Below are 18,119 nucleotides of genomic sequence, written 5' to 3' on the forward strand. Positions count from 1 at the left end.
ATATATATATATATATATATATATATATATATATATATATATATATATATATAAAACTGATACCGATCCTTTGTCTTTGCATCTACAGTATACTCCTGAGAAATGTTTGCATATTTAGGGATTTGATCTGTCTGCCTGTCTGTGTTTCTGTGCCCGAGACCTGTGTGCATACCACAGCTACAGGAGGGTCGGGGAAATGGGGTGGGGGGGGTGTGTAACACATTATTCAATCAGTTTTGTCAGGCGTACCTCAGGATCAGAGTATGTGTGTGTTTGATCCTCCCACGCTAATTGTGGGTGTGTGTATGTGTGTGTGTGTCGTGCAGGCCATAGAGAAGCTGTTGTGTTTGCTATTAAGTGCTGTTTGTTGTGCTGTCTGTTGCGTCTGTTACCATGGCAACCCCCCAGAGGAGGCTGGCTGGGGGCTGGCCCTGTTAGTGTCAATCAAATCATCAGAGACCACGCCCAGCAACCCACAGACAGACTGTTAAAGGACAGGTGTGTGTGTGTGTGTCCGTCCCAGTAATGCTCACATCATGAGGATTGTGTCGCAGGAGGAGGGTTCGGGACAACTTTAGACTATTTGTTGTAAGGCTTGATTTGAGTATAGTTTAAATTTTTTATATATTGTTTTAATGAATGTGATGCTGAATGCAGATTTCTATAGATGACATATTTTTTTGAGTATCTTGCGTGCTTTCAGGTGTCTGTTTTTGCTGAATGAAAGAACAAGCACAGTTTGAGGAAGGCCATGAGTTTTCTTGCTTATTTTTTTATTTTCCATTTATGTTTCAGGTTTTGCCATGCAGTAAGACAAAAAAAATGTTTTAACTTTTTTTTTGGCTCCAAGTCCATGCATTTTCCATGCAAAAAAAGACACAGACTTGTTCTGCATGTGATTCTTTCTTTCTCTTGTGCAGCAACACAGTTTAAGGAGCAGGGAGCAATCAGTAGCCTTTAGATGTACGGAGACCTGCCATCTTTGAGGAAGACATTATGGGAACCCACAAGGGAATGGGTCTTTTGTTTCCCCCCAAAACCGACATGGCTTGTTTGAACTTTTAACTGCACTTTTTGGAAAAGAAAAAAATGAAAGAAAGAAAAATCCACTCCAGACTTTTCTAGCTGATGCTGATACAAAATCAATGTGCCAAAAGACAGCAGGGGCAGGTGGATGATGATAATGATGGTAGTGGTGGTTACTATGATGACGATGACGACTATGATCCCAAAACCTGTTTGAAATGTCAGTCGCTTTCCCTCGTGCACGTCACGTGTCATGTCACGGCCCTTCTGCCAACGGCCACCTCTCGGCTTCTCCGCTGGTACGAGCGGACTCGACTCGGAGAAGCAGACGAGTTTTTGGACAAGGGTACAAAACTAAAAAACAAACAGATGCGACCAAATTTGGGGTGACATGGAGCGCGCTGAGCAGTTTTGGGGTGACATGGAGCGCGCTGAGCAGATAGGTGGTGGGGTTCTCAGCCCAGAGCCAGACCCCAAATAGCCAACGCCTCTCCCAGCACCAAGGAACCTGTGGTCTGGTACCACGACTTTACGACATGACCAAGAAGCAGCTCTCATCCCTCCCATCCCGGCGTTTTTCAAAGATGGCTGCACCTCTGTTGGTCGATCCCAAATAATCCACAGTGCTTCAGGGGTATTTCTCGCTCGCTCTCGCTCTTTGATTTCAGAGGTAGCTGCTCATCCTGTCTGCCGTGTTCTGCTTCATTCGCTTGTGTGTCTGTTTCTTTAGTGGCTGTTGGTTTTATGTGTGCTGGTGAATACAGACTTCAGACTGGCCGGCAAGGGGTGGCCAAACAGTAGAGGAAAAGGCAAATAGGAAAAAATGAATAACAAATTTAAATATATATATATGTATGTGTGTACATGAAATGACAAAAACGAACTAGATTATTTAAAAAAAAAAAAAGAATTAAACAAGGTAGAAAACAACAAAAAAAAGTTCTGGGAAGGGACTGGGTTTGATGTCAGTTAAAATATTTGTGGTGAAGAATCCGCTGAGATGTTGCACATATGAAAAACAAAAAAAAAGTTTAGATATTGTACCTACGAAGTTACAGATGATGACGACAATTATATTTTTTGTTTTGTTTGTGTTTGTTTTTAATACAGACAAATTATGCTTCTTGTTCATATTTATTGTCTGTGGGGGGATCAGAGGCCCCTAGGTGCAAAAGAGTTTGAGCACATGGGATTGTGAAATCGTCACGGCGTAGGGCCTAAGACTTAACCTGGTTAGTCACTCAAAGAAGTTTTTTTTTTCCTTAATGTGCCACAACGAAACGCAAATACTACTGTTTGGGGGTTTTATCGCCATTGAGGTTATGATATGATGATTATAACTATTGATATTATTATTCAATGACTGATTATTGTTATTAAAATTATTTTAATGTTTTTTTTGTTATTTTTTTTTTTTTTTTTTTCGTTTTCTGAACAGCTAGGAACATGTGGTGGACTGCTCATACAAACGGTTCAGAAATAAAAAGCCCCTTTTTTGTGTGTGCTGTGTTAAGCGTTTTTTGTGCATGTGTGATTGCGTGTGTGTTAAATAACATTAGCACACACTTACTCTTTTATTATGCCATACTTGTACCTGTATACATTTTTGCCAGTATGTGTATGTGCTCAATATGCCATACATAAGGACTTGTAAGGACTTGTCAGTATAAATTATCCATATATCACACATTGCACCATATACACAAAGGGTTCTACCAGTATACATGTTTATATCAGTATACATTATACTACAATATATAATATACTACGTACATTAAGGGTTGTACCAGTAAACATGTTTATCAGTATACATTATACTACAATATATAATACTACGTACATTAAGGGTTGTACTAGTAAACATGTTTATCAGTATACATTATACCACAATATAATATACTACGTACATTAGGGGTTGTACTATCTACACTTACTTGTATGTGCATAGAATATGTCTACAATGTGCTATAAGGGTCAGATTACATTTGTTGTTAAAATGTGTTTTAGTTGATCACAAGTGAGACACATTGTATCCAAGTGTACAGCCAGAGATGATGCCGACCACGTGTGTTTGGATTCCGTTACTGCCAACGTAACAAAAGATTTCCTTCGTCTGGCACTCATCAGGAAGTACTAGTGTTTACACTACAAAAGGTATGTGGTCACGAGTCCCCTACCGCCTCAGCGTACCATCAAAATGAGTTTGAAGCCAATCCATTATTATAATAAGGCGAAACCACTGTGTTGTGTTGCTTTTAACACTGCATAGTATTGCACGTTCCTAGACTGCCATCATGAAAACCCATGAAGCTTGGCTTAAAAAGTAACATACTGTAACTGGTAGGGAAAATGTGGGTTGGTTGGGAGTGATTTAAAAAACAGCTCTCCTACATCCATGGATGAGGTGCCCTTGAGCAAGGCACCTAACCCCCAACAGCTCCCCAGGCGCCGGATTAAGGGCTGCCCACTGCTTACTGTAGGATGTGTAGATGTACTCCTAGTGTGTGTGGGCTCACTGCTTCAGGTGTGAATGTGTGCACACTACACCCAGATGGGTAAAAAGCAGAGAGCAAATTTCCTCACAGGACAACCCCCTTCCCGCTTTAGCATGATGCTTTATCAAAATATCCTGCGACTACAACTACGTTTTTGACAATGCTGCACTACTTACAATGCTGATGTTGGTCTGACCCTTGTTTACTTATTGGAAGCACGTACTAAATAAAACAGTGCATGCCTAGTTGATGCGTCCAGGTACCGGGAATGTAAAACAAAATCATTTTTACATGACATGACAGAACTGTCACTGCAGGGAGAAGTTTTGTGGGGAAATCCTGATTTCTTTTGCTTTTCAGGACATTTCTGTGTAGCCCTGGACCTACGAGTGCCTCTGACACTGCTGCCAGTCCGATTTATTATGACAACTTCCACAGGAAACTGATGAGTGTGGACGGCAGGGGCCTAAAAGACCCAGAACTAGGACCACAGTCGGGTGCCATGATGCCGATCGTTATTAGGATCAGTCATCACACCATGTTTTGAAGATAATAATGTTCACTGTTATTATTGTATGTTGCTCTGGACGACAGCGTCTACCCAAAACCGGAACCCATAACCCCACTCATGTCAAACATCACTCGGCATCTGCCAGTCCCCTGTAGTGAACCCCATGTTACATTTGCCAGTGGCTTACGTCAGACGGCATGTTATTTTTAACACAGCAGTACATTTTACTTTTGATCTTTTCCCGCCTGGTTTTCAGGAATTGTTTTCTGCTAAGACCACTGATGAGGGGGCACTCTTTGAGTGTATGATTCATCAAACAGCTGTTTCGTTGATGTTTACTTCATCTTCATGATGACAACCTTTCAGAGACGGCCTTGGTGTGTGTGTGTGTTTGTGTGTGTGATTGCTTCAGAAGTCTCATCTTTCATTTCCATCTATCAGTGTTCAGTTCACGTTACCCCTTATTGATGCCTAGTAATATTTCTTCTGTCGTTCATATATGCCTTACCCTCCTTCTCTTTCTCCCTCCCTCTATCTCTCTTTCTCCCCCTCTCTCTGTCCCTCCCTCCCTCATCTTTCTCTTGATCTGTCCCCTCCCTCTGCTGTGATGCGTGTGTGTGTGTGGCTCCTCCCACACAGTTGGGTCTGTCAATCAAACGTCAGCCATTATGGGGCCGCCACACACGGCTCCTCGTTCCCCCTTCTGCTGCTGCCGCCACGGCACCGAGAGAGAACAGCACTGGGTGCGGGTGTGTTTGGGGTCTGAGCGTAGGATGTATGTTTTGTGTGTGTGTGTGTGTGTGTGGGGTGAGTCATTGAACGTGATTGGGGTGGGGGTTGGTGTGTGTGTGTGTGTGTGTGTGTGGGGGGGGGGGATGGGGGTCAGTTTACATCCTCAGTTTGTGTTAGAAGATAACAGTCCTAATCCAATGAGGCGTTACTCCGCACAAATGCACACACACACAGAGTTTGCCCGTGCGTGTGTCACTCATAGTGAATAAGCCGAGGGCTAGCAGCATAGCTCTGTGTTTGACTCCATTCATCCAACCACATCAAATCTCCTTCCCTCTCTCTCTACTCCGTCTCTCTCCCTCTCCATTCTGCCCCTGAGCTCCTGTGCTGCTCCTTCATCTGCCTGAGCAGTCTGTCAGTTTCTGCACACTTGTTTTCCCTCCATTTGCTTCTGTGAGTGAGTGTGTGTGTGTGTGCTGTATCCCCAAAGTGTTTCCCAAACAGGGTAGTATATCCCCTTCACCGTCCCCCGACACAGATATTTATAGCCAGGTCTTGTGTTAACTCAGCTGCCTTGCTTATCTGTGTGTGTGTGTGTGTGTGTGTGTGTGTGACTGAGCCTGCATGGCTGTCTGTGTCACTCTATTTCTGACCAGTTGCCTCGTCAGTGTATGTGTTAGAGACAGTGAAGCTGTGCGCCTTGTTCTGGTCAACTGGAATTGAACAGAGAGCGCCAACTTAAGGTGGAATTACAACACGATTCAACAAGTGAAGCCATTTCAAGGTAGGTTTTGCAGCCATTGTTTTTTTTATTTCATTCATTACTGTTGGGAGTGTGGGGTTAGTGGAAGGTTTGACTGAGAGAAGTTTTGACTAAGAAGCAGAGTTAATGTGAGCGGGTTTTGGCAAAAAGGCAAAAGGCAACTCGTATTTATAGCCTCTTGACCACTGTGGGTGTCTGTAGCCTCAACCTCGCTGAGAGAGAGAGCCATAAAACTAGACAGGACCAGAAGCCGATTCGCTGACTGCGAGGAAGTTCTTGAGTTGACATTGACTGGCCGGCTGGTGTGTTCCGAGGCGCAGTGGAGGTGGACGTCCACGGCAGGCCTGTGCTTGTGCGGCACAGCACTGACACCACTTGAAACCCGAGCGCCAGCGGTTCAGGTGCCACTTCGACTCGGCAGTGGCGCCTGTACATTTGTTTTGTTGTTCACACGTAAAGATCTGTCAGACGAGCATCGTCAGGGAGGATTAGGAGGGCTCTGCAGACACACACACATCCATCTACACACAGGAATCAACACTCATCGACAGGATATGAAGTATTTATTTACTGAAATTTGTGCCGTGTGTATGTATGTATGTGTGTGTGTTTATCACATTCTTTCATACTGTATACCACATTAATATAGCATGCTCATGGCACATAGGTACAAACACCTCCAGCCGCCCAGTCAAAAACGGCTGAAGGAAACTGTCAGCAGCAGCAGCACACACACACACACACACACAGGTGGTGGTCTTCTTCGGATAGCCTGTGGGGTGAGGAGGTGACGTGTTATTCTGTAAATATCTCACTTTGGCTCAGATCAGCCACAGCCACCATTCTGTCCCGACCCCAGAGCTGTGGCTGCATCTTGAGACTCGTTTACCCTTCATCAATAGTGTGTCTGTCTGTGTGTGTGTGTGTGTGTGTGAGTGTGAGTGTGTTCAGTATCATCATTCTGCCCAGACCTCTCAAGATGTGGCAGCAGCTTGGGACTCGTTTAACTGTCTTTGTGTGTGTGTGTGTATGTGTCTGTGTGTGTGTGTTTTCCACTGAGATCCTCACACACACCTGTGATGGAGTTATATTGGCCGCTTTGACGTATTCACAGCCTGCAGTCTGTGCTGCATGATGTGGTGTGTGGAGTATAGAGAGTGAGCTGTCCTATTGCTGAATCAGAGTGGTTTCATCATCCGTACTAATAGCCAATCGGCATCTGGTGAATCATCAGTAGTAGGGGTTTGCACATGAGATGGCATGAACAATCACCAAATTACTCTACTACACAGTCTGTATGTGAGTGGATGTGTCTATGTTTGGTGGGTTGTCCATGCTGTAATGGTTTATTTATGTTTATGGTTTTTAGCAGACACTTTTGTCCAAAGTGATTTACAATAAATTCAATAAACATTTAACTGACATCAGAATTAACAGTTCATAGTAAAACCAAATAGTCTAAAAATACCAATATTATTAATAGACTAAATGGAACTTAACAGAATAATACCAATAAACATATACAAACAGCAACCATGAAAAATTAATTAGTTAGAAACAAGTTAAACAGATAAATCTTCCCAAATTGTGCTTTCTTTGTGTTTGTGGGTGTGTGTGTGTAAGATGTGTTGTTGCCCCCCAACATTCTAAATCATTTTTATACATCAGATTGTTATGTAGCATAGTCATATTATACATAATTTGAAAGCTTGAACTCTTAGGAATCAATATATGACAATGACAATTTTTCATGTAAAATATGTGTAGTGCTTTACATTGTCAGATTAATCTAACTATGTCTCACTTAAATTTAATCAAAAAAGACCTCCTCTGCCTTTGGTGCTTCCCTACTTTCTAGCTGCAGTGTATATCCTTAGCAATATGCTAGATATAGCATATTGGGTCTTGATATTCACAGGAATCCATAGAAATCAATCATGTTATTTTATCCAATATTAGTTGTGCAGATGTATAGTCCATCTTATACACACCAATTGAATTGAAATAGAAATTGCAAAGATTTATATTTTTGTGTAATATTTCAATTTTAGTGTAGTCATTTCATATCAGAACCCCTGAAGTACAATTTTCAAATACAAGCATGAAACTTCAAAATGTTACCTTTCATTTGAGACCAAGATTATGCTTCTACACAAAGGGGTTCATAGACAGTAAGCATTTGATTGTCAGTATGCACTTTGGATAACCAAAAGTCCTATGGGGAGTTTCCATAGGGCATTTTACAAAACGCATGAGCATACCTTGGCAAATAATGGTCTAAAGTACTCATATTTTCATTCTATATTGATCTACTTTTGAACACAGCTTCACAATACCTATCAAGTATTGACATATCAAGTGACCTAGAGGGCTGAAATGTGGTGAGTTCAGAGATGCTTGTTATCCGGCAGAAAGAAAAAAATATTCTAGCCTCTGTAACTCTGTGTCAGTACATCACACAGTTCTTCTGATTGTTTTCGGAGAAACTACATTGTCTTAGCTTTCCAAAGCAAGCATTTTATTATAGGCCAAACTAGGTGGGAACAGAGGCCTCTGAAGCAGGCGCTGTGCAATTTCAGGCAAAACCTGGAAATTGCTATTGAGAATTGCAAAACCTGGAAATTGCTATTGAGTCTGTGTGTTGTTGTATCTTGTTTAATGCTTGTTTGTGTTTGTGTTGGACAGTGTTGCCATGGGTTTCTTGCCCATGCACTTCATTTATTTGTGTATGTGTGATAGGTGTTGTTTGTATTGTGCTTGCATTTCCTTGTGATTGTACATAAGTTTATGTGTGAGGCGGCTGTGATCACAGTCATATGACCACGTCACCTTCCCACCCCCCAACACACACACACACACACACACACAACACCTGTACATCCCACAATGCCTTGCATATATGTCAGCCGCCCACTCCACTGTCAGAGGTTGGAGATGTGGTCATTCGTCAGGTACTCAGGTGTTCTCTCCCACCACACACTCATCCATCAGGTGCTCTGTGCCACCACACACTCATTCGTCAGGTGCTCTGTGCCACCACACACTCATTCGTCAGGTGCTCAGGTGCTCATGTGGTCTCTGCCACCACAGAATCGTAATTTATTGGCGAAGTATGTTGGCACACAAGGGATTTGGTGGTTTTGTAGTACAATACAGATTCTGTAGTGCAGATACGCAATATACAAAAATACACATATAAATACACATACAGTATACACCATACGGATACAACACAATATATAATACAATGTAGACAGTTACATACAATGTAACATTAGCAGGGTGTTAGTAGCTCACATGGTCTGCAGCTGCCTACAGGGTGGCCAGGTTAAGGCTCTCTGTGTGTGTGTGTGTGTGTGTGTGTGTGTGTGTGTGTGTATATTTATGATATGGTTGTACATCTTTAAACACCTCATCTCTGAGAGATAGCTGATGTCTGTATGAAGTGACCTGCTCCTGCTCTACTTATGATGATCATTACAGTCTCTACAATAAAGATTACCTTAAATACTGAATCACTGTTGATGTGCTTTGTCACTTTAAATGTGCTTTATTCTATACATCTTTCACTGTATTAGTAGAGTGTTGAGTGCTGATCAGAATGATGCCACCACCTCCTTTCTCTCTCTCTCTCTCTCTCTCTCTCTTGCTCTCTTTCTTTCTCTTTCTCTGTTACTTCACTCTCCCTCTCTCCTCTTCACTCTCTCTGTCACTTTAGTCTGTCTCTCTCTCTTTCCGTGACTCATTCTCTGTCTCTCCATCACCAGGTCCACAGTGTCACTGTTTCTGTTTGTTGTTGGGCGCCTTCCTCACCTCCACACATCTGGCCGACCTCTCTCTTCACCTGACCCTTGACCCCTGCTCCCTCCACAGTTGGCTGCCATGGCACTATCCTCACGCTTAAAACTATGGGAACAAAAGGGAGGTCCCGAGCATCAAGCCACAGGGCTGAGGCGCCTCAGCCTTGCTTAGCTTCACCACACTGCCTGGGTGCTACACTAACTGTGCACTGCGCTAACTTTGCTAACTGTACAGTATGCAACCTTGTCTGAAAGCTAAGCTAACTACTGTGTGCTATGCTAATGCATGTGCCTGGTGTGTGCTAGGCTAATTTAAATCTATACTGTAGTAATTATGTGCAATTATGTGTGTGCATGCTCAGTGGGAATTATGCCAATTACCAGCTGTGCCACCCTGCAAACATGTCAGATTTTGTCTGACTAACATTGTGTAATACAGTGTTTCTCAAACTTTTTCAGATGAAGGACCACTTAACCAATAAAAAAAGAAACGCACGGACCACCTAAAAAAGATTAGACCTACTTCAACGGTATATTAGTCTACACAATAGGCCTACTCACTGAACCACCTTGCTTATTGTCTTTGCACTTTGCTTATTGCGTCAGAGGGAATGATATGATTTAAACTGGCATATCTTACATAGACAGTGTCGCAGAACTGTTTGGATTTCCATACAAGTTGGTTCAATATTGCAAATAACTCATCTATATTATATTTTACCACGTCTGCTCTCGGACCACTTGGGATAGCTTGCGGACCACCCAGTGGTCCCCGGACCACACTTTGAGAAACACTGGTGTAATAGTTAAGTAGTTAAATAGTAAACCTTTAAGCTAACTTGGGCAGCCGTGGCCTACTGGTTAGTGCTTCGGACTTGTAACCGGAGGGTTGCTGGTTCGAACCCCGACCAGTAGGCACGGCTGAAGTGCCCTTGAGCAAGGCACCTAACCCCTCACTGCTCCCCGAGCGCCGCTGTTGTTGCAGGCAGCTCACTGCGCCGGGATTAGTGTGTGTTTCACCTCACTGTGTGCTGAGTGTATTTCACTAATTCATGGATTGGGATAAATGCAGAGACCAAATTTCCCTCACGGCATCAAAAGAGTATATACTTATACTTAACTATATGTACTAGTATATATATATATATAGTATATGTATATACTTATACTTAATAATTATGTTTCATAAAAGTTGATTACATGGGCTGCAGTTAAATACCATCTTTATCACTAACATAAATAAGTTAGATATATTGCGAGATGTTTCTGAGATGTTTCAGCTGCCTGATGTAATCATTGTTGTTACATTGGAAATGTTTGCATTCTGATTGTTCATAAATCATTGATTATTAATAATCCATCGATGACTTTCCTAATGAATCATGCACTTAAGGATGTTATCTAGATTAGAACCTTTAAACAGTCATCACAGAGCACTGGAGAAAGCTAACCAGCGAAAAATTTTGGATCTGAACTATGCATCATTTACCAGGACTTAACAAAGCTAGCATGCTGTATCCTGTTGCTTGGACCACAACAGTTTTAAAGCCACTGAGATGCTGATACCATTCCACAGTGTAATATTGCTAATGGTATTGCTGCTCTAACATCACAAGGATCAAAATTAAGCTCTTGCTGTCAGTAAAACCACAGAAGCTGTGTTGAGTGCAGCGAGTGCTCTGTCCTTATTGCTCTGCTGTACAGCAGGCAGTTAGCTATTAGCAGCTTTTATTATCAGCCTCATGAAACTATATAGACCCTTTCAAGAGAGTTCCATTATCAGCATCATAGTTGGCCCCACAAGACTTCCTTTTTAACATTCCATATGTTATCTTAATGCAGAGGAAGTAGATTGGGGCCCAAATAGAATGTTCAAGCATTGTTTTTGTTTATCTTGTTGAAAGGGTCACACCACCAGCTCGGCCACCAGACCCTCTGAAGCAATTAGACCACAGCAGAGATAATCCCATAAACAACAAAAATATATTTGAAATATATTTTGAAATATATGTAAATATTCAAAATTGGCCCCAAAAATATATTTCTGACAATATATTTGCAAAGATTTTTTTTTTTCTGTATGGGATCAGAGGGCCATGGTAACAGTGCGTACAGCCTCTGTGTGTGCTTCGTTTGTGTGATGGGCTGCCTAAAGTCAAATATAAAGTTGACTTTTATCTAAAGCATCAAAGACTCACTGGCAGGTTTCGGGAATCAAACCCGTCGGGTCAACTTATTGTCAGTAACGTTACCCTGCTCCACCACGCTTGGCTGCCTCTGAGGTCATCAATTGGGATAACCCAAAATGCTTTTGCCTTTCTCTAGGGTCTGGTGTGTGCACCAGCATCACTGTAGCTATTCTGACCCGCGGACGCAGGTGTAGAGTTTCCTCTTCTCCAGGCCAACAATTAACACCCAAATAACTGGGTCAGGGTTTATTTTAGACAATACGCGGTCAGTGTTTGCACTCCCAGCAGAATAGTGCCAAGCGTCCTGCAGCGCATCCATCGTTGCCCCAGTGCATGTGTTTGGGTCTAACATGAACAGAACACCAACATCATGTCTGATTCTGTGGTGTTTGTGTCATTGTTGTAGTGGTGGTTGTGTTGTTGTCTGTGGAGTCATGCCTAATGTCATCTTTACGCCTTTACTATATAGCCCCCTTTTTTTGTCAATCTCCCTCTTTTGCTTTTTTTGTAAGATAGCCTTACTTGTGGAGCACTTTGGGTCAACGGTTGTTGTAAATATAAATAAAGTTACTTGACTTGACTAATGGCTGGTTGATTGACTCATGTCACCAGGCAGGGGTAAGTGTGTAGTCCAGATAAGTGTTTCTCTGCCCCCCACCCCTTCCACAGCATGTTTCCCATCTGAGACACCTCTTCATACCTGACTGCTCATGTCAGTGGCGCTGTGTGTTGCTGACAACCCCCTGATCATATCAGGAGCATTTTAATCACTCTGCATTGAAATCAGGAGGGCGTGGAGCAGGGAGAGATGGGAAATAAACAGGACAGGGGTCCAGTTCATGATGGGAAACTCCTGCTTTAAACAGCAGGACTGGGCCGAATCTGGGGCAGCGCCCCCTGCTGTCTGGGAGTGCTGGCGCGTGCCAGAGAGAGAGAGAGAGAGCACTGAGGGTGTTTGGCCCTCTGCTCTTTTCCTGAAGTGCCCTCTTCATGGGCCAAGAGTTCCCCCCATTCCCCTTGCACTTGTTCCCAGAGCCTCCATCCTTCAGAATGCCCCCAGCATGGCCTTAAGTCCACTCTGTGTAACCGTAGCCTTGGTTGTGTGTGTGTGGTGTGTGTGTGTGTGTGTGTGCGTGCATATGTGCTTATGTGAGTATGTGCAAACCAAAGGTTCATGTTTGGGAGAGTGCATGTTTGTATGTTTGTAGTTTTTAATGCATATCATAGTGAGAGTTGAATTGACAGCGCTATTTCTCTTTGTGTGTGTGCATCATGTCTCTATGTGTGCATATTTTGTATATGTGTGTGTGTGTGTGTGTGTGTGAGTTGTGACATTTCTTCTCCGTGGTCGTTTAGATCAAGGAGGAAAACACGCCCCCACCGGTCCAGCCCCCTCCCCCTGTCTCCGTCGTGCCGGGAGGCTTCCTCAAGCAGCTGGTCAGAGAGACGGAGAAGGAGATCAAACAGAAAGAGCCGGAAAACAAGTCGGAGGACAAACCGGTGAGCCCCTGACCACCACAGACCACACCACGTCACACAAACAGTCTCTCGTCCGAGGATAGCAGAGATAGTTTTGTGTTCCTGTTATCACCACAGAACACAACCAGAGACTTTCTAATGAGGAGACACAGCACTCAAAATATCCTCTATAGAAATGCATGGGGTTAGTTTGTAATGCCAATATGGCAGTTGTCTACACAAATCACACCCCTTCCACGGCAAAACGTTGACATGTGAATACATTGAGCCAATCATGTGCTGTGTTGTGAAGACATCGTGCCAATCATGTGTTGTGATCTCGCCGCTGGAGCAAGATTGGTGTCGTGAAGCCTTACGCACACGCATATCTGCCGAAATAGATGCCCGATAAGTGCCCAGAAAGCGTTGCAATATGGCCGCCGAGTGGAGGGACTTGCCTAAAAGGACTTTGACACAACCCGTCACGCAGAGAGCATAGAAGAGTTGGGTGGCGTAGCTTTTATTTCTATGATAAAAAAAGTTCTTGGATAAAAAGTTTCTTAACTGATTCACAACAACTTAAAATGTAACAAAAGCTAGACAGAAACGAAGATGCACAGAATACTACAAGGATCATGACCCACTCTCTTCTGGATATAGAATTACATTTTTTTTTTATTATTTACTTCACCAGCAGAAAACACACCATATCTTCAAAGCATACATGTGTATATTTTAAGTGTATATTTTAAGTGTATATATATAAACACACTAATCCAAAAATATGTTCCTCCCATGTCTTCTTTTTTTAACACCTGTGTCTGCTGATCCTCTGATGTGCAGCAGCCCAGCAAGCTGAGTGATAAGCTGGTCCAGCAGTTCCTGGCACCAGACGAGACTCCACCTATCCTGGAGGCTGAGATGGCTCTCCGCGCCGAGCAGGTGCTCAACGGCGATAACGGTCGCCACATGATTCCGCCCATGTCCGAGAAGAAGACACCCAGGAGGGTGCTGTCGCCGGCCTCGTCTAAACCCACGTCGCCCGAAGCCACGTCGCCGAAGCCCGACAACATGCTGGGGTCAGCGAAGAGCTCGGACAGCGTGGAAAGGACCCGTTCAACAGAGCAGGCCAATCTACAGCAGACTCGGTCACCTGACCAGGCCAAACCACAGCAGGTGGAGAAGAAGGATAAGAAAGTAGAGCTGAAGCAGAAGGAGGAACAACAGCAAAAGAAAGAGCAGAAGAAAGAGTTAAAGAAGGAGGTGAAGAAAGAGGGGATGCCGAAGGAAAGGCAGGATCCAGAGGGGCAACAGGCAGAGAGCATCGTCACAGAGCAGCCCAAGAAACAAGAACCACCGGTGGGGAGACTACCTCTCTCATATGGAATTACACCATGTTATTGCAAACACCGCACTAGCATAGAGTTAAAACACCGCACTAGCATAGAGTTAAAACACCTCACTAGCATAGAGTTAAAACACCTCACTAGCATAGAGTTAAAACACCTCACTAGCATAGAGTTAAAACACCTCACTAGCATAGAGTTAAAATACCCCACTCCCATAGAGTTGAAACATCCCACTCCCATAGAGTTAAAACATCTACTTTATCTTCATAGAGTTATCATGCTTTTCCAAATACTTCACTCCATAGAGTTATCATGCTATTCCAAATACCTCTCAGAGTTGTCATGTTACTGCAAATACCTCACTCACATAGAGTTAAAACACCTCACTCCCATGGAGTTATCATATTACTGCAAACATCTCACTCCCATAGAGTTAAAATATCTCACTCCCATAAAGTTAAAATATCTCACTCCCATGGAGTTATCATGTTACTGCAAACACCTCACTTGCATTGCACCACACTGTGCATTACGTGCAATGTTAAGTAGTTTTTCATTTTAGTATTGATTCACAGTCACAGTGTGTGTGTGTGTAAGAGAGAAAGAGAGAGAGAACATGGGAACTTGAAATTAGATATAGCAGTTGCAGTGTCTAATCAAATAAAACAGAGCAGTATTCATTCATATACTGATGTGATACAGAAGCTTGGCACGTGAGGGAGGGACAGAAGAAAGGAACTCACAGCTATGCACGTGAGTGAGTGAAAGAATGAATGACCATACAGTTGAGTTGAGTGAGTGAATAAATGAAACCGGAATGAATGAGTGCAGGGGGCAGCCATCTCTGCTTTGTGTGTGTGTGTCTCTACCTCCCCTCTCTCACTCTCCTCCTCCCTTCTTCCATCTCTTCAGCAGAAAGACGTGTGGTATGAGGCTGGAACTGTGTGGCTGGTCCAGAAAGATGGCTTTGCACTTGGTGAGTCACACACACACACACACTCCGCCTCAGGCGACTCAGCACCCAGTCTGCTACTTATCACTGATGCATGCTGGGAGCCTACTGAGATGAGGATGTTCAGGTGCTGGGATATCACCTGAGGGGTCAAGGCCACCTGTTCAAATCTCACCCTTAAGACTGGCTGCTATAGTAATGTGATGTGAATTCAAAAGGTCTCAATCCCATGAAATTGTTTTCCTTTTAAGGATAAAAAAAAAACATGATGCATTATTATTAGCCTATAATGTCTCCTTGGGGCTTATTAGAGTCCAGTGTGCTGACGGCTTTTGGATGGGGGTGGGGGGCTGTCTCTAAATCTGGCGGAGCGTGCCTGGGCAGGGCTGTAGCGCCTGCCAGAGGGCAACATTTGGGACAGGTGATGACCTGGGCAGGGTATGAGGAGTACATAATGATGCTCATGCCTCTGCTGATGTAGCGGGAGATGGTGGTATCCTCCAGAGAGAGCAGTGAGCAATGATGTTTTGGGCTGTCTTCAGCACCCTCTCGAGAGCTTTCTTGTCCGTAGCTGAGTGGCCAGCATACCACACTGAGAGGCTGGATGTCAGTACGCTCTCAGTGATCGCCCGGTAACAGTCTACCTGCAGCTTCTCATCCAGGTTTTTCCTCCAGAGAACTAACAGGATGTGTAGTCTCTGCCGGTCCTTTTCTACCATTGCCATGGTGCTGGTAGCATGGATGTGGGCTAGCATGCAGTAGCCAGAAAAGTGGGTTGAATTTCCAGCTGCCACCGTTGTGCCCTTGAACCCTGAAATGTCCTGGGGAGACTGGGGCTTGTAATAGTTGACATATGTAAGTCACTTTGATAAAAGTGTCAGCAAAATGTGTTGGCAGACCAGGAGAGGTCGTCTGAGATCAGGGTTCCCTGGAACGTGAAGGTGTGAACCCACACAGACCCTGTTAATGTAGAGTGGGGCTCGTTCTGTGCTTACTTAGTGTGTTGTGTTTCCTCCTGAATTCTTGAAAAGTGTTTACTTTTTGTCCACAACTCTATGTAGGTCTGTTTGTGCAAAGCTGCTAGCTGTGTGTTCTGGTGGTTAACCTGGTTAATGTTCAAACAGAGGTGGGTGTAAGCCTGCGGTATGCTAACTCCCGTATGCTAACTGCAGTATGCTAACTGCGGTATGCCAACTGCAGTACGCTAACGGTTTGGAGTTGTTGTGTGAAGCTCATGTGAGGTGTCGTCTGAAAGCTGGGACAACTGTGCGAAGGTGTTGGGTGTCGCTGGCGTTATTTATAGTCTCGTGCTGGGAGAGTGCAAGACTGCAGGGCTGTGTGACTGTGTCCAGGCCTGTGGGGACCCGCGCAGCTTTATCTGAAGGGGATTTCCCTGAGGTTTCACAGACACACCCACTCACCTCTCCTAATCTGACTCAGAAAAAGTATTTTCAAATATATCACATGCACGCACACACGCACACACACACACATACACTACATCCACAGGTAATAGCACACATGCAGAGACACTTGTCTATGCACAGAGAGACACTCATATACACACAGATCTTTGCACACACACACACACACACACACACACACACACACACAAGCACACACAGATAAAACAGATCATTCACACACATACACACACACACAGATAAACATCTGGCGGTCAGAGGTACTTTAGAGCCCGTTAGGCTGTAATATTGCAGAGTCATTCCCCGTGTGTTAAAGGTTAATCTCCGGGCGCTGGTAAATCCTCTAATCGTATTGTCTCTCTGCTGGGTACTCTGCAGTGAGCTATCATCACATCCTGCAGGATTCGCAGAGCTCTGAGAGGCACGCCCCACCCTGCCCTCCACCCCTCTGCTGGATCAACACACTAGATAACAGCTGTCTCGGGGACTAATCTACCTTTCGTGGAGGATTCATACAACTTTTACTTTTTACATAGATAGATAAGACTTTATTAAATCCCACACCTGGGAAATTTACTTGTCACAACAGCCCAACAATGCATAAATAAAAAGTAAAAGACAATTGCATACAGTATGTCCAGCATACAAGCACACTTAAAAAAATCACACAGTGATTGCAATATGCCATAGCGGCATAGATGTACATGCCTTAGGGTTTCACAAGTAAGTTGAGGCAAAGTGTACCTTGTGGGGGCCCATGCTGCAGTCCTACACATACATGGTGGAGAAAACTTCATGTCACATGTACAGTGGAAAATGCACATATTAATATTGAAGTTCAGACATTACAGTACATTAACATTACAGAGTTTCATGACAGTTCTAATGGCCGATGTGAAAGCGCTCTTATGGCTATGGCTAAATCTTATAAATAATTTGTTTTCAGCATTAGCAAAATGTGGGTTGGTGAATCTCCAGTGAAGCAAACTTGCTTTGCTTGAGGTCGCAAGCATTTAGTATCACTTTTATATCAAATAAACTCAGCAAAGACTTTGGCTGCTGATATTCCTGATACATTCTCCTTCTAGAAATTTGCTGGTAGCCATGATGTGTCTGACTATCACAAATACCATTCATCCATTGATTTAGTATCCATTCATTTCCACTGAGGATGTGGACATGGTAGGGGGTTTGCAGGGCAGAACTCAGACTGCAGCTTCACAGAGAAGCAATGCTGTTGGCTGTTTGACCTTTTGACCCTGTGACCTTTAGGGTGCTGGGTGGTGCTGATGTTGGAATGGAGGTATGTGTTTGTTTATTGTCTTTTAACCTTTTGACCTTGTGACCTTTGGGTTGCCACAGCGACACACCTGAAGCCTGACGAGGGAACGATGGAGCTTCCAGACGGGAAGGTGAGGGT

The 18,119-nt window shown here is 43.8% G+C and overlaps 1 protein-coding gene across 1 annotated transcript in view; it reads left to right on the top strand.

Annotated features, from left to right (window-relative positions):
- The first annotated feature begins 5,396 nt into the window (after positions 1-5,396).
- The window catches only part of LOC125304917 (unconventional myosin-XVIIIb-like), a 65,941-nt gene continuing 53,218 nt past the window's right edge, over positions 5,397-18,119 (top strand). The window contains exons 1-6 of the mRNA XM_048259444.1: positions 5,397-5,548; positions 9,295-9,448; positions 12,873-13,016; positions 13,821-14,333; positions 15,239-15,299; positions 18,062-18,119. The exon at positions 18,062-18,119 is cut by the window's right edge and continues 55 nt beyond it. Coding sequence (XP_048115401.1) covers positions 9,410-9,448; positions 12,873-13,016; positions 13,821-14,333; positions 15,239-15,299; positions 18,062-18,119 — 815 coding nt within the window. The 5' untranslated portion in view covers positions 5,397-5,548; positions 9,295-9,409. The remainder of the gene's footprint in view (positions 5,549-9,294; positions 9,449-12,872; positions 13,017-13,820; positions 14,334-15,238; positions 15,300-18,061) is intronic.

This window comes from Alosa alosa, chromosome 12, assembly GCF_017589495.1.
Source record: "Alosa alosa isolate M-15738 ecotype Scorff River chromosome 12, AALO_Geno_1.1, whole genome shotgun sequence".
Taxonomy (NCBI): domain Eukaryota; kingdom Metazoa; phylum Chordata; class Actinopteri; order Clupeiformes; family Clupeidae; genus Alosa; species Alosa alosa.